General features: G+C 50.8%; 1 protein-coding gene across 3 annotated transcripts in view; it reads left to right on the top strand.

Annotated features, from left to right (window-relative positions):
* The first annotated feature begins 794 nt into the window (after positions 1-794).
* Positions 795-16,071, top strand: part of LOC104487012 (sodium- and chloride-dependent GABA transporter 2) — a 32,381-nt gene continuing 17,104 nt past the window's right edge. Inside the window, exons 1-7 of one of the 3 annotated variants that reach the window (XM_010129863.2) lie at positions 795-916; positions 1,019-1,084; positions 2,643-2,858; positions 7,620-7,754; positions 8,764-8,904; positions 9,517-9,601; positions 12,600-12,732. In XM_010129863.2, coding sequence (XP_010128165.2) covers positions 901-916; positions 1,019-1,084; positions 2,643-2,858; positions 7,620-7,754; positions 8,764-8,904; positions 9,517-9,601; positions 12,600-12,732 — 792 coding nt within the window. In that variant the 5' untranslated portion in view covers positions 795-900. Of the gene's footprint in view, positions 917-1,018; positions 1,085-2,580; positions 2,859-7,619; positions 7,755-8,763; positions 8,905-9,516; positions 9,602-12,599; positions 12,733-16,071 lie in introns of all 3 variants that reach the window. The other 2 variants (XM_086755368.1, XM_086755379.1) reach the window with 2 other exon arrangements.

Below are 16,071 nucleotides of genomic sequence, written 5' to 3'. Positions count from 1 at the left end.
ACAAAAACACAAAAGTGTGAATTTAAAAAAAAAATTTTCTTGTTCTCTCTTGCCCCAGATATTCATCAACAGATGTAATAAAATATTTTAAAACCTTGCCTCATTTACATCCTTGGACCATCACGGCTGTTACACATCTACCATGAACAATATTCCATTCTGTTTGCCTTTTTTATGACCTCAAAGGGCGGAGATAATGTCATCAGGTAACTACCTGTAGTAATCCCAAGACCTCCTTCCTGAGTAACGACAGCTAATTTTGCAGACCAGTTTTGGGTATGCACAACTGGGGCTATTTTTCTAGCTGCTTTGTGATTTTTCACCTGCTGCTTGATTGCCCGCTCCCATTGTGGCTTCTGGAGTGACATCCTGGGACAGGGCAGTGCTGCTCCTGGGATAGACCAGTGGCAAAGGTCCCTGTGTGGGAGGGAAGAGAGTTTACAACCTACTACATTTCTGAATGAGCATGTTTTGGCCCCTTAGTTAGAAGCCACAAAGTTTATTTCCAGCTCAGAACTCTGCTGCCCGCCGCTGCTTCTTGCCACGGCGCAGCCCGGCTGCCCCCTGGGCATTGTAGGTCACGCTGTGATGCAGGACCGTGCCCTGTGCCCATGTCAAGGAGAGACCCTGTGGTGGGAATTCACTGTGAATCATATTTCATCTCTTACCTCTTCTCAGCAGGTCTCAGGGCTTTGGCTCCCTTGGGCAGGGCTGCGGGGGCATCTGTGTGCCGTGGTCTCCCCTTTCTCCCACGCCTCCAGGGACAGAGAGACGATGCGTTGGGCACAGAGACGATGGAGAGTGGAAGCCAAGTAGTCCCTGTCCCACGAGCGAGAGCACTGGTGGAGGCAGCGTGAGCCCTTCTTGCAGGCAGGGGGAACGAGCCCCTTTGCACTGGCCATGAAATCAGTCATGTGTAGGTTTTTGTCCAGCCCTGGGGGGTGGGGGAAAGAATGTGGGTTGGGCGAAGTCTAGGATTACACCACCGCTGAATTTTTTCTTTCCACACTTTAAATAGCCAGCACCTTTCCGTCCTGCCTTCGCATCTCTCGTCGGCTCGCGCCCCGACAGCGCCATCCGCAAGGTAACACCTCTGCCCCTGTTCTTCTTCTACCCTGCTCCCCCCATGCCCTGCACCCACCTGCGTCTGGATGAGAGGTCACGGTGTGCTTTCTGCCTGTTTAATCATTTTCTAGTGTGGAGGAGTCCTCCCAGTCCTTCCTTGTGGCTGCTGTCAAATGCCTGCCAGTCTTTCTTGCTCCTCTTCATGTCCCAAAGTGTTTTATAGGGGACTGTGTAGGGGGAGGGGAGAGGTTGAAAGAGCTGCTTTGCCTTTTTTTTTTTCTCTCTTCCTGGATGCTGGGAGAGTGTCATTTTGCTGCCAGTGCCTTTTCCTGCTCTCCTGGCAAGAGACTTGCGGGTGCAAATGAATGGCAGCGTTCAGCTGGGGCTGGGGGAGCTGGCTCTGCAGGGCATGAGTGGGCTGGAGGGGCCGGCACTGTGCAGAGGAAGGTGCCCTCCTTGGCACAAGGTCCTCGGCCATCCTGGCTTTGGCACCAGGTTTTGGTGGGAACCACAATCCTCAATCTTTGCCCTGGGAGGCTCGGTAGCCAGGAGGGCATCCTACTGATGAGGAACTGCCTCAAATGCCCACTAAGCCTCCGAAATGGCTGCAGCAGAGCTGGTGCCAACCATGCCACCCATGCCTGTCTCCTTGCTATGCTCTGGTGCTGCGCACCAGCACTCACGCTATGTCCTGGCTTTCTTGGGAGGAGAGGTATCCTCTTGAAGGTTTTTGGGTGGAGGTGGGACAGTGAGAGAGGTGCTCATGTACTCTGTGCTGATTTCCACTTCTCTTAGCAGAGATCTGTTTAGTGATGGGAGATGCTTTTGTGATTCCAAAGCTTCCGGGGAGCAGTACTGTGGGGAGCCTCTGCAGGCAATGGGTAGATGTTCGGAAGGGCAGACCCTGGGAGAGGAGAGATCCCAGATGGCCATGGCATCTGCACCCTTTCTCTTCTTGCTATTAGGATAGTGTCATCCTGAAAAAAATCACCTTTTCTTGCAGCCTAGTAGGTTGCCAGCAGCAGTTGCCACCACCGAAAGCAGATTTTTTTTTCCCTTTTATTTCACTTTGTCCTCTTCCCACATCTAAGACTTCACTGTTTTGTAGCTTTAATTGCATGGTCTGTAAAACCAGACCTTGGTAAGCAGCAACAAAGGAGAAGAGAAACCCTTACAAAATTTCTTGTCAAGTATTTGATCCCACTCTCTCTCCACTCCAGCCTTTAGTCTGTTCCCTGTACCAGCCACAGCGGGAGCTCCAGCCTGGCTGAGCCACTGGGTCTTCTCTGTAATGCTGTTAGAGGCTGGGCTTCAGAAGCAGGAGTGTTTTGAGATTAGTTAATTCAAGATAATGGAACTGGTAGTGGCTTTTAAGGACTGGTTTTGGACTGAGCAATGAAATCGCATGCATGCTCTTAGTGCTTTGCTGCCAGTAGGAAATCAGCATAAGGAGCAAGAGAGGAACGGTTTGCTGTGTGTGTGTGAAGGTCCTCTCCCCTTTCTTGCCTCCTATAGCCCAAATTTCTGCCTCGTTGCATGGCTTGTGCTGAACATAACAAAGGAAACTCCTTCTGAAGGTGGGATGGATTACAGAGTCCCTGGTGCTGTCAGCAATGGCGAAACGGTGCCTACACACGCTGGCATGGAAAAGGAGGAGGAGGAGAAGGAGGACCAGACCCTGGAGCGAGGGCAGTGGAACAACAAACTGGAGTATGTCCTGTCCGTGGCTGGGGAGATCGTTGGCCTGGGAAACGTCTGGCGCTTCCCTTACCTCTGCTACAAAAACGGCGGAGGTAAGTGCGGCCCTGGCCCCAGCCAGCCCCAGGGTGCCTGCTCACGGGTGTCCCTCTGCAGTCTCTCCTGCCTCTGCTACATCTGTGCCTGGCCCTGCTCACTCCTGGCAGCAGCTTCTTGGCAATGCCTGAGCCACGAGTCTGAAGAGAGGATGCCAACCAGCCAGCGGGGTGCCACCATCTGGGCCACGGGCAGGGGCTGTTTTGGCCCGGTGGGATGTGGGTGACCAAGCAATGATGTCCCAGGGTTTCTGGTGGCCCCATTACCCCAAGGTGTGTAGAGTCCTGGTCCTGCTGGCGAGATGGGTGGCCATCAGCAGGGGGAGGCAGGAGGACCCAGGTTGGGGGCGAGGCTCAGCTCCCTGAACAGCGTGAATCACCCCAGGCAACTCCTCTTTCTTGGGGAACACTGGACACCCTGTGCAAACAAAGTGGCGGGTCCTGCAGCAGGGAGCAGTTCAGGAGGCTGCAGGGCACCGTAGTCCTCACGGGTGCTGTGAGGTGCTGCAGCATTTCCTGGAGGCTCAAGGAGGGTCCAAGGGTCTCTTGACCACAGGTCCTGGTCCAGTGTCTGGTCATGGAGGGGTGTCCCTCAGGGACAGGTGCTGAAGCCAGGCGGCAGGGACAGGGCAGAGCGAGAGGGTTTACCTTGCCTTGGTGCAGAAGCCCAGCACCCCTCCTGCACCCCACAGTGCCCTTACAGTGCTCACCGGAGATGCGAGGGTGTGGAAGAGGGGACACACACCTCTGAGCTAAGCGGCAGGGCTGTGAGGGAGGGAGAGGGAGCGGGACATTGCTGTCACTACTGAGGTGCCAGCACATCGGTGCTGCTCTGGCTCTGCCCAGCAGTGACCGATGGCTGATCCTCTGCAAGGCCGGGCCGCCCCCCAGCTTGGTGGCAGAGCTGGGCTGACTTTTGCAGGTGGAGGGTTGCCACAGGCTTTTGCAGGCATTTGTGCCTGTTTTCAGTCTGTGGCTGTCTTTTAAGGGAGAAAACTATTTAAAAAATGAAAGGCCAAAGCTTTTAGCAAGTTTGGTTCGGCGCTGCATGGAGAAGGGGGAGTTGGTCTCCCTGTCTGCTGATTAATTGCTAATTGGACTTTTTGGAAAGGCAGAGGAGAGGGGAAATGGCGCTTGGCTGGGAGCTGGTAAGGAGCAAGCACTGGGACACAGGGCTGAAATCCCCTGGCCTGAGCTTGGGGTAGTCTCATGGGCCTCACTAAACTACTTTCATCCCAACGGCATAAAAGAGGATTAACCGCTGTTTAGCTACTTTCACGCTGTGCTTTGCTCAGTGCTTGTTTCTTTTCACCAGGTGGTCAAGCATTTTCTTTCCCTGTTGGAAAAGCAGCATTTTTTGTGTTTTGTTTTTCCACAGGGAGTGTTTCTTGGCTGCTTGCTGAGCTGTGCCTGCTCCCAATGCTGCACCCTTCCCGGGGGCCATTGCATCGGGGGGAGCGGGACCCGGGGGGCTGTCCTGGCACCCTTTGCCTTTAGTGCCAAGGGAGGGCTCTGGGGAAAGGGGAGCTGCCATGTGTGGTTGGACAGCAGAGGCAAGGCACATAGGCACATCTCAGCCTTTCCTCCCCGCTGAGAAATGGGCCTGAAGCAAAGCCCTGTGAAGCAGCAGAGGGTGTGAGGAGTTTGAAGTCTCAGGCAAATTTTTCATCTCTAGCCCCCTTCCAATGAGGTGAGAGCAAGGATGGGGCATGAGACTCTTGTGCAGAGAGGAAAGGGTTTCCTGTTTGGCTTCTCCTGGGGAAGGGCAGTGCGAAGAGGCCGTGCAGCACTTGGGGTTCCCTCCTGAACCTCAGCCTGTCCCGGATGGTGTTGTATCATATCCCTTGTAATGCCTCAAAATTAATTGTAAAAGCTGCCAGAGGTTTTGTCCTGTACTCCTCTGGGAAGGCTGGTCCAGGCACTTGCTTCTCTGGTACCTCAATAAAGGTGAGGGACCTTTATTTAACTTCTAGCTCCAGGTCAATGGTGGCCAGCCTACAACCATCTGCTCTTGTGCCAGCATTACCATCTGGCTGAAATAGCTCTGCCCTGCTGTCTTGACTTTTTCTCCCCTTGCTGAATTGTGTGCAGGCAGCGGTAATAACCACTCTCTTGCTTTGCTGCCCTAAGTCAGTCAGGCTCTTCACAAAAAAAGGTATCTGCAAAATCTGAGCTATGCGAAGAGGGGCATCCAGTCACTTTTCCTTTCTTCAGGGATATTTCCACATAACAAAGAAAGAGTAGTCCCTTACATATTTAGTGCTCAGTGTTTGATACCATAGTCTTATATAGTGAGGGGGAAAAATCAAATAAAAAGAGAAAAAAAATGTTCTTTTCGCTCTTGTTCACTCTTGTTTTCACCTCCCATAGCGGGGTCAGGCCCCCCTATCTGGAAAGGCTGGCCCCACGGATTGGGAAATACTGGGGAAGCCTGTCTGGTGGTGTGGCTGCCGGTGCCGCACCCCCTCAGCAGCGCTCTCCAAACTAGCTGATCCCAAGGGCCCACCACCATGCTTGCATGCAGAGGGGAAGGGGCCATAGCGGAGGGGACGTGTGTGGCAGCACTTCCCCCTTCAGCGAGGCAAACCTCTGCCAGATGTTGGGGTTCACCTGCTGGGAGGACAGACGGGGCTGGGCCAGAGGGACATCAGCCAGCGCTGGGGGGTTGCTCAGGTGCGCTGCTGGGCCCTCGTTCGCCCCGCAGCCCCCTACCGCAGGCTGCCCTCCTTGCCACCCACCAGGCCAGAGCAGTTGTGCAAGGTGGCTCTGTTGGGCCCCTCTCCTCCGCTTTATCTTTTCATAGTCCCTGCATGAAGGCCGTCCTGCCTGCTGCACTTTCCTGCCTGTGTGGGCAAGCAGCCGCCTTCTGCCAGCTGCAATGAGATGGGAAGTGGTGGTGGGGCTGGTGTCCCACCCTGCCTGTCCCCACACTTGGGGGTCGAGGTTGAGAGGAGCCCCTGGCCCAAACATGTCTCTGCAAATCCTTCACCCCACCATAGTTTCACACTATTTCACAGCCCGTGTGTCAGGGCCCCGCAGTTAGACTTCCAAAGGATGAAACCTGCCTGAAACCTTGAGATAACCAGAGATGCTGAGGAAGGTGACAGGCCAGACTGCAGGCTGCAAATAAGGGAAACCCGGGCTGGAGAGCTCGACCTTCCACCTCAGAGACCTCCCCTGGGATCCCCTGGCTATAGTTTAGTTAAATACAGACTTTTACAGGAGAATAACCTCTCTTGGAAATAGGCTCCATTTTCATGATAATATGATTACATGCAATTTGGGAGTTGAGGGGATGGTGTTGCTACAAATGTTTTCCCTGCCCTTTGCCCTCACCAATGCCTATTTACTGGTAAAGGGAGAGCATGTGGACAGATGCTCATCATCCCCCCAGGGCTGCCAGGTATCAGCATCCTGTCAGCTGCTGTTTGCCCACAGGGAGCTGCCAAGATGCTTCCCCTGTCTATTTTGTTGGTTGCATTTTTTTGCAAGAAGGAGAGGGCTGTGGCTCTGTACCTGGCTGGGATGAGGGCAGGGTGAGACTTCTGGCCAATCCCCAAAGCCCCTGTTCCTTCTCCCTGCCCATGCATGCTAGCTAAGCTTCTTAACGAAATCTCTTGGGCTTTCGGTTTACTAGTGCACTGGGATTGTTATTTCCTATACTCGCCCACCAACCTGACCCCAGAGCCAGTTAACATCTCACCGGCACAGAAACAGCCTGTGCAGGGAATCATAGAATAGTTCAGGTTGGAAGGCACCTTTAAAGGCCATCTAGTCCAACCCCCCTGCAAGGAGCAGGGACACCTCCAACCAGATCACGTTGCTCAGAGCCCTGTCCATCTTGGCCTTGAATGTTTCCAGGGAAATCACAGTTAGTGGCTGGCTGGGTTGTCACCTCCTACCCTGCATGCCCTTCTGAGCCTGTCACAGCCCAGTTGCCACTCTCCACTTGGGGCTACCCCTTTCCATGCCAGCTCACCATCCTGCCCCATGTCTCTGCCTTTGCAGCAGGGCTTGAGCGGCTTTTGTGGCACTTTAGTGCAGCAGGGAGCGTAAGCCATCTTGCAGGGCTGTCCTCTGTGCTCTGTGAGATAAAATCCACTACTGCATTTAACATTAGCCTGGGGTAATCAAAAGCCTGATGCATTTTATGTCTCCCTGTCTGGTTTCATGACAGGGCTTGACCAGGAGGGCAGCTCTGGCCTCAGGTGCAAGGTACATACTTTCCTGCACTACTTGCATTTCATTTGTATGTCTGCTGCTTTCCAGTAAGCAAATGATTGAGCAAACCCACAGACTGGGTGAAGGTATCAGTCTCTATGTGCTCCTCAGTGCCTTGGTGTCGTCATCCACGGGCTTGTCAACTTGTTCAGTCAGAATAAATAGTCAATGTGAAAGGAGTCACCAACTTGATTAAAAGTCACAATGGTTTTACAGCAGAATGTTCTCCTGTATTTTTGTGCAGCTATTGAGAACTTGTTTCCCTCTTTTCTACACAAAAATCAGGCCTAGAAACTTTCCTTTCCTCTTTGTCTTTTCTAAATGTTAGGTTTCTCATGTAATCGCATCACTCTGGGGGATGAAATGTGAGGAAAATCCCTTTTTCCTGGCATCCCATCTATGGCCTTCTCAACCTCACAGCCCCCATCCCTCCCAGGCTGCCCCCCCTGGGAGGGACCTGCTCAGTGCCAGGTTGGAGACAACCTGACCCCAGTCACCCCACAGACCTTATTTTTCCTATCTGCCACTTGAATCTGTCAGGTGCCTTCTTCATCCCCTACCTCATCTTCCTCTTCGCCTGTGGGATCCCCGTCTTCCTCCTGGAGTCGGCGCTGGGGCAGTACACCAGCCAGGGAGGGGTGACGGCCTGGCGCAGGATCTGCCCCCTCTTCGAAGGTGAGTGAGATGAGCCTGGGAGGGCATGGCAAGGCAAGGGGACCGCAGGGCCCCGGAAGGATGAGTGGTGATGTGTCTCTCCACAGCCCAGCTTGTTAGGTACTGCCACACATCTGCCCACTCCTAGGGATCCCAGCCTAGGGAGGGCCACCAGCTGCCCCCTTTCCAAAATCACGCTGGAAAAATTGATCCCTTCATTACATTGCATCCTGGCTTCCTTCTTCATGGCCGTCTCTCTGGTCAGGAGCTTTGTACCCAATCAAGGTTGTCCTCCAAGAGCTAAATGATGAAAATGCTTGTAGAGTTTATGAGGAACCTAAAACATGCTACTATTTTTTTAAGTCAATGCCATGTCATTTTCCTGAGTTTGCAGACAGGTTAAAACCTTAGTGGTGAAAGGAGTCAGCTGTCTTAATAAATCCTTAGCAGTCAAATCTACTTCTAGCACTGTTTCAGCACAGTTACCCAGCCTCAAGCCACTTTTCATGATTTCTCTGAAAGTCTATTGCCTCCTCCCCATATACCAAAACATTTAGATGCTCCCCCAGCACCTCCCAGAGAAGGTGTGTGGTGTTAATAGAAAACCTTCCCAAACAAAAGTGAAAAGGGATGAGCGAACGAAATGAAAAGTGAGTTTTGTTAGAAGAGGTGTTGTTCAGCAGGTGGAGCAGTGTCATATGTTTCTGTCCCTTGAGTGGCTTTCCAGCCATAATCTGCCCATCCCCTGTCTAGACTCCCTCCTCTTGCCACCCTTTCACCTGGGAAGGCTGCTCTGGGGTGGTAGGAAGAGGGAGTCCCTGAGGCCTCTGCTTGGACCCCCACTGATGTGACACAGTGGACTTCGGGGAGGGGATGATGGCTTTGGCGGCTGCTCCACTGGCATTCATCTCGCAGTGGGGACAAAATGTGGAGCAGCAGATGAAAACGCTGAGTGAGCACCTCCCAAGGGGAGTCCTGTTCCCATCCCCTGACATGTGGTTCACCTGCCTTTGGGGCTCACTTTCTGCAGGAATTGGCTATGCCTCACAGGTCATCGTCCTACTGCTGAACTTCTACTACATCATTGTCCTGGCCTGGGCCTTGTTTTATCTCTTCAGTTCATTCACCATCGACCTCCCCTGGGGCAGCTGTGATCACGAGTGGAACACAGGTGGGTATGGAGCCTTCTCCCAATCCTCCACCAGCTCCTGGCTGAGGGAAACTTCTGCTGCCCAGGGCCAAACCTCAGGAGAGTGGCTCACCTCTGCTTGGGTGAGACTGCTGGTCATAGGGGTGGGGAGTGCTGGGTCACTGCAATGATGCTAGTGCTTTTGGGGAAGAGGCTTGGTTGATCTGGGTCTTTGGTAGAGAGCACCAGTGCTGGCACTACCCAACCACTTGCAAGCACCTGGCCAGGGCCATGCATTGGTGCCCTCCCTGGTAGTTCCTGCTCTAGGCTCCAGCCACTGTGGACAACTTCCCACTTGTGATCTTCCAGTCACCCTGTGCTGTGTGTCAGCTGTACACCCAGTGCTGGTCAGGACTGCTCACCATGCTCACTGGAAGGAAAAACTAAATGCCATTGTTTTAATTGTCCTAGGTTTCTTGCCAGCCGTACCCTGGAGAGGATTGCTTCTGTGCATTTTTGGGACTATATGAAATTTGTCTCAGAGTCAATGTCAATGAGTTGACACTGTGAATGGAAAGGGAGGGATTTTTCAGATCCTAGGGTACTCCAGCCACTGCTATTTATGCTCTCTCTCTCCCTGGGCCTCTCCCACAGAGAACTGCATGGAGCTCCAGAAGGCCAACTCCACGCTCAATGTGACCAGTGAAAACGCCACCTCCCCTGTCATCGAGTTCTGGGAGTAAGTAGACGACAGGCCTGTACTCCTCTTTCCTTTGGTACATACCTTCCCTGAGCAGGGAACAAACCCTGCGGTGGCACTTCCTACTAACCCATCCTTGCCAGAAGACGACACAAGAGAGGAAGCTGGGCAGATCAGGGTGAAGGCTCTCAAGGGCAGTGCCATCAGTGAGGGTAACATCGCTGGGCTCATGGTGTCTGTCTGGAGCTGTGCTGGCATGCTTCAGAGCCATCTGACTTCATCCTTCTCTGATGTCACATTCCTGTCCCTCAGGACCTTTTGGACTTCTCAGCCTCACTGACCTCAGTGATGGCTAGCTGACTGTGCAAGACCTTACCTCACCGATGCTCTGCCTCCTCTGATGCCTGATGTTTCATTTATTGTCCTTTTCTCCCTTATTCCTCCTCTGCTATTGAACTCTCCTTTTCTCCATTTGTGCTGCTCCTCTCCCTGCCTCCTCCCTTCTTCTTCATTGCCAGCTGTGAACTTCCTTATACAATTGTTTCCTCCTGCGACGTAGGTGAATTGGCTGCTTATTCCCCATCCTAAAACCTTGATTCAGACTTATCCAGGGTGTAAACCTCAATAAAATTAGTGGCACTCCCTCAGGGTATAGTGGCCACTTATTTACCCCGTGGTTTGGATTACAGTTTGTTTATCTCCTGGGTTATCCATTGCTCATGTTCTCCTTGGAGCAGTCTGCCCCATGCGGTCCTTGACCTGCCTGGTGGTTGCATCCAGTGTAACTGTGCTCAGGATGTGGGTGCCAAGACCATGGGTGAGAGTGAGGTGAGGTCTGTGGTGGTCCACAAAGCAGCCGCTCTGCCTTGGTTTTGTGTCTGCATGTTTTGCAAGCTGTAGCGTGTTCAGCTGTTGAAGGGGAGGTCTTAAAGCCCTGTGGGGTACTGTATGAGTTCACACTGGTGACGCAGTAGGTGGTCTTTCCTTTGAATCCGTGCTATGGTGTGAAACTAGCATGTTCCTGGAAGGCTCTGGCATGGTGGATGGTGACTTTTTGTATGTGAGCTAGTCTTCATCTTAAAAGTAGAAAAAAGAGTGATGTTTTTCCTTTAGAGTGCCTAATACGCAAGCTATCTTGAGGGGAGAAGCCCACCAAAATTGAAATGAAGTGCTGGGGTCAGCTTATTCACAGCAAAATTTGCTCCCTCATTTTCATTATTTTCTCCCCTTGTGTTAGTTACCCTGAGGTACGGAGTAGCTTTATTTCTGGAGTAAAGGCATAGGCCTGTTGGCTTGGGATGTCTGATGATCCTCAGCATCTCCTGGGAGAACAGGCACAGCTGAGCCCTGGCTGACAGACTGTGCAAGTAACCCCTCTGCTGCCACCATGAATTTCTCTTGTGCTTTTAGGTAGGTGGAGGGCTCTGCCCTTGCTGCCTTCGGCAGTGCTGCCGGGTGCTGTCAGTGTGCAGAGCCCACAGCACCACTGGGGCATCCCTGGCTCAGCACAGGGATACTGTTTTTAAATTTCAAAGTTTTAAAACTCTCTTTGTCTCCTGTGTTTCCCTTGAGCCTGCATCCTCCCTCTGCCTGCTGCTCATGTGATTAGATGGTGGCCTGCCTTAGACTGCTTTTCCGGAGGCTGGCTGCTGGAAAAGCGGATGTTCCCATTACCGCTGTGACCGTCCCTGTGTTACTGGGGAATTGGCACACGGGACTGGAAATTCTTCTGACACAGCATCTGGTCCTGCCCTCCCTGGGCGAGGAGGTAGGAGGCCACTGTTTCCTCAAGAAGCACTGACCTGCCAGGGGGCTGATGGCACGATCCCGAGGCCTCTTCTGGATGCAGTACAATGCCCAGTTAGTTACGGTCCGCTGGCACCCTTTCTCCTCTGGTACCCTTTCTCCACTTGTTACAGAGTCCGTGTCCTTAGGAGCAGGGAAAGAGCAATGCGGTGAAACATCTCTGGCGGAGGAGAGTAGTTTCTCCGACCCCCCTCTTTCATCCCCTCAATCTGCTGTGAGGCTCTGGTGCAGGAAAGGAGGCACTGTGTCTTAGACTGCAGTTCTCCAGGAGTGTGATCTTTATTTTGGGATAATTGCTGTCTTTTGCAGCAGGGTGGACATTGCTGCTGGGCTCCTGGGCTCCATGTCCCTCTCTGCCTGTCTCACATTTGGGGTTTTGGAATTCTGCCCCATGGTGTTTCACGCTCAGATTCATCTGTGCGGTGTAGGATTTGGAGGACGGTGAGTCTGTACTTCTGTAAGTTATGAAGATTTGACATACACATAACATGGAAAGCTGCTGCATGGCCAGAGACCATAAGACCTTAGCTGAACCAAGGTCCATCTAGCCCAGGATCCTATCTCCACACTGGCTGAAAGAGGATGCCTGAGGTGGCCTTTTCTGACTGCAATGGGGATTATTGTGGTCTTGGTGGAGTCTTAGTCATGATCATGTCATCACGCTATGCTTCTCTGGGTCCTGAAGTGAAATATGTAGCTGCTCCTAAATACAGAAGGGTGCTATGGAGAAGAGGTTGGACAGCGTTGCTTCTTGGGTGGTGCTGATGGATTCTTTGTGGTAAGTGCGGTGTATCATTCACTTTGAGGTTTAAAACATGTCAGAAATGTAGGTGAACCTCATAATGTGCATGAAAAACACCTGTGTGTGAAGTGCTGCATGTTCTTGTAGAGAGAGAGCTCTTACCCTAGAGGAAAAGACAGATGAAGGGTGGGAGGACAGGAGAAGAAATGTCTTGGCCCAACAGGCCAGCACTGGAGTGAGTGCAGAAGCAAGTGTCCAAGCATAATCTGCCAGGCTGGTAGTACTTTCAAGAAGGGAGCACTGCTTGATTCCTCTGAGACTTGCAGCTCAGTCCTGGGCCTTGTTAGTAAGACAGCTCTTCTCCCCAAAGCCATTAGGTGCTGTGTGCTCCACACATTAGGAGGTGTGATGAGAACCAGTGTGGTGTTGGGAATATTAGTGGTCAGCATCAGTGACACCTGGATGTTCCTTTGCTTTCCCTCAATGCAGGAGGAGAGTGCTAAAGATTTCTGATGGTATCCAGCACCTGGGCAGCCTGCGCTGGGAGCTGGTTCTGTGTCTCTTGCTGGCATGGATCATCTGTTACTTCTGCATTTGGAAAGGAGTCAAATCCACAGGCAAGGTGAGTCCTTGGTTCAGATCAAGCCTCTTCCCTTGATTGCAGCCAGAGCGTTTGATCTACTCACCTTTTGTTTGTTCAGAGAAGTCCTAGGGATGCCCTGGGAACCACCCTCTGAATAAGCTGGCAGGGGCATGTGGGACTCAAATTGCAGCATGAGTGTGAGCCAGGCTCTGTGTTTTGGGTAGGAAAGGATGGGAGATGTCTCAGAGCATTAACTTCCAAGGTGTATATCCCCATCTGGTCACCACAGAGGTATTTCTTTGAATGCTTCTGGGAAGGGTTGGTGTGACCATCCAGCTCCATCTCATGTTGCCTCTGTTGCAGTGTGCCGCTATCATTGGCACTGACCTCATTACTTAGTTTCTGCTACTGCCTCCTGACCCATTCCCAGCCAGCTTTGTCTGGAGCCAGCAAGAACAGATGGAAATGAAAAGGTTTAGTATGTTATCTAAACGGTGTCTTCTCAGCACACTTTGAACATCGTGTGTGGTGGGGTGTAAATTTTAGCTGCATCTGTTTCCATCAAGTTGAGGGCATGGATGTTAGCAGTTTCTTCTGCTTCCAGAATGGTCTGGGATTATGAAACATGACGGGGAAATTGAGCAGCTTGCAGAGATGATGTTTTCTGGTTTCCATGGAGTAAAATTAGAAGAAAAGAGCAACTACTTGCTGTGTTGGCCTGGTAAAAGAAAGCAGAGGCAGTATAATAACAGCAAATATGATACTAAGATACAGCAAACATAGTGTGGGAAGTGCTGGGAACAAATTCAGTCTATTTTAGATACAAGTTCTAGGTTAAATGCAAGTGCTTTTTAGCAAAAAGGACTAGCAATGGTGAGATCTTATCTCCTTGAAAACAGAAACCTTCTTTCAACAGAGCAATAGTGTCCATAGGCTTATCAACCCTCAGCATGTTTAATAATTCAGGTAAAATAATGGCTGTGAAAATACAATCCCAATGGGGAAGAGATATACCTTAGTCCTGGGAATTTGCCTGTGGAGGGGCAAACACCGTGAGCTGAAATCACTCTAGTCAGAACAGCAGCAGCAGCAGTTCACATCCTCCCACGTGGGGACTGTTGGTCTCTGAGGAGCGCTCACAGATGTAGGAGGTTGTCACAGATGGAACCACTTTGCTGAGGCATGTGGATCAGATTCAAATAAAACCCTAGATGTTGCTGACCAGGGTTTGGTCAGCATGCGAGAGAACAATCACACTGATCCCGGCAAGGTTCCTAGTGATGTAGTTAGTGCTAACAATGTCTGAGAAATAAAAAGATTGGGTCTGAGCCAAGCATTGAGTAATATCTCATTGGATCCAGATGTTCCTGTTGTTAGATAGAAGTTTGGCACCCTAATCCAGCAAAACATTCTCCAAATTCAGGCCTCTAGTCTCAGTGCAGATGTGAGTGACTGTTGAGTGAAGAGCTTAACACGCTAGTTCATGCAGACTATAAAGCACACAGAATGTAACCAAAACATGAATCCAAATCATATGGCGGACAACTACCAGTTCATGTTCCGAGCTCCTAAAACTGATGTTATTTAGAGATCCAGCCGAGAATGTGCAACCTGGTGTCCTGGAAGAACATGTACTGGGTTTCAGAGACATTGGGTTGGTTTTTTAAATTTTTGTTTTTAATCTTGCTTTCATGAGCTGAGAAAGATTAGACTTGTATCTTGTCATTTCTTGAAGGAAGAACCTGGTTATGTGGTAAATACAGGGATGATTGTTAGACTCGCAGGACCTGCAGATTTGATTAACTGTCACTGAAAAGCTCTAAATCAGAGACTCCTTGAAAATTTGAGAATGTAATGAATGATGGTGTTTACCTGTGTTGAAGGACACTGGCCCTGGGTTCCTTCAATATTCAGGATGCAGATTTGGAGGAACAGAGAGAGAGCTGCTCACAGAGACATCTCAGGCAATCATAATCCCAGCAAGGAGGTGTTTTTCACCGAGCTCTGTAGCATTACCCAAGACTGCTGTGATATATAGAGCAGGGCACATGAAATGCATAGAAAACCTGGATCTGCAGGCAGAGATGATAATCTAGTAGTGTGGTTTTTTGAGGATTGGATATCTCTCAAATCCTTCTGTCCTTCCGCATTACAAAACTGAATCACCGGAGAGTGTGTATCTTTGACTTAGAGGAGGACTCGCATTGCAGTGTCAGGTGCTTTGGATGTTGCTTTATTCAGGAGTACATCAGAGTGGATCCAGAAGAAATCTCTTCTTGAATCACTACTCAGATCATAAGGATTACCCAGGGGCAGAGTAAAGGTGGTTGTACTATCCAGCGAAATCATATGCTCGTCCTTAGTAGGACCTCCTCTAATGCAGAAATCACTGTAGCTGTGGCAGAGCCTGTGAGTCCCTGCTCAGGGATGGTGGGCTTTAGGTGGATTTTGAATCAATTCATTTTGGATGGATGGGCAGGTGTGAGAAATAGATAATTTAACATCATTATATATTGCAGTTTCTCCAAAGATGAGCTTTAGCTCTCTGCTGCATAATTGCCCAAGTTGAGAAAAGAGCTGTAGGGTGGCATTCAGGTGAAGTGTGCCGATGTGAATCCTCACTCAGCATGTACACCTAGGAAAAACTTGAAGAAGCAACATTTATTTTTTTTGCCTAGCATGATACAACAGACTGAACAACTCTTTTCAAGGTAGTCAATAACTCTTGAAGGTGTGGGAGCAACGCAAAGGGATTAATGGCACTACTTGAATTGCTGCCGAGGCTGCATCAGCCCTTGATATTGTTTTTTTTGTGTGTGGGAAACACAGACCACAGCATGTTATTGTTGTGGCATGCTAGAGCAATTAGCCTGAACAGTCCTGAAAGTACCCCACTGTTGCTCATGGGGCTAGACATGTAAAAAGCAAGAAGACACAAATTAAAGGTCCTGCTTGGGTCTGAGTCCTTGGTGGCAAGTCTGAGATGTGCTGCTCTGCTCTGCCTGAAGTGCCCGTGTTGGGTATTTGAATGGGGGTCAGTCAGAGGCAGTGAGTTACTGCAGTGGGGAGCGGTGGGCACAAGGCAGTTGCCAGTGCCAGCCCTAAGTCAGGGACCCCCCATGTTGTCCTTGGTGGTCCTTTGGTAGCAATCACATTTCAGGGTGTCTCTCTTATCTACACACTTCTTCACCCTTGCCACTAAATGTTGCAGAGAAGAGACTTTCTGACTCAGGCTCTGTTTGGGGTAGGGATGTGCAGACGGATACTGGGGGCAGCTCCTTCACCAATGCACATAAATATCACCGCTGGATTCAGTGGAGCTACTCTGACTCCACCCTGTTGACAGCCTGGCTCGGGGTCTGGATTGCTTTTAGGACT

This window comes from Chlamydotis macqueenii, chromosome 1, assembly GCF_036417535.1.
Source record: "Chlamydotis macqueenii isolate bChlMac1 chromosome 1, bChlMac1.mat, whole genome shotgun sequence".
Lineage (NCBI taxonomy): Eukaryota > Metazoa > Chordata > Aves > Otidiformes > Otididae > Chlamydotis > Chlamydotis macqueenii.
This window is presented reverse-complemented; position numbering and strand designations above follow the sequence as displayed.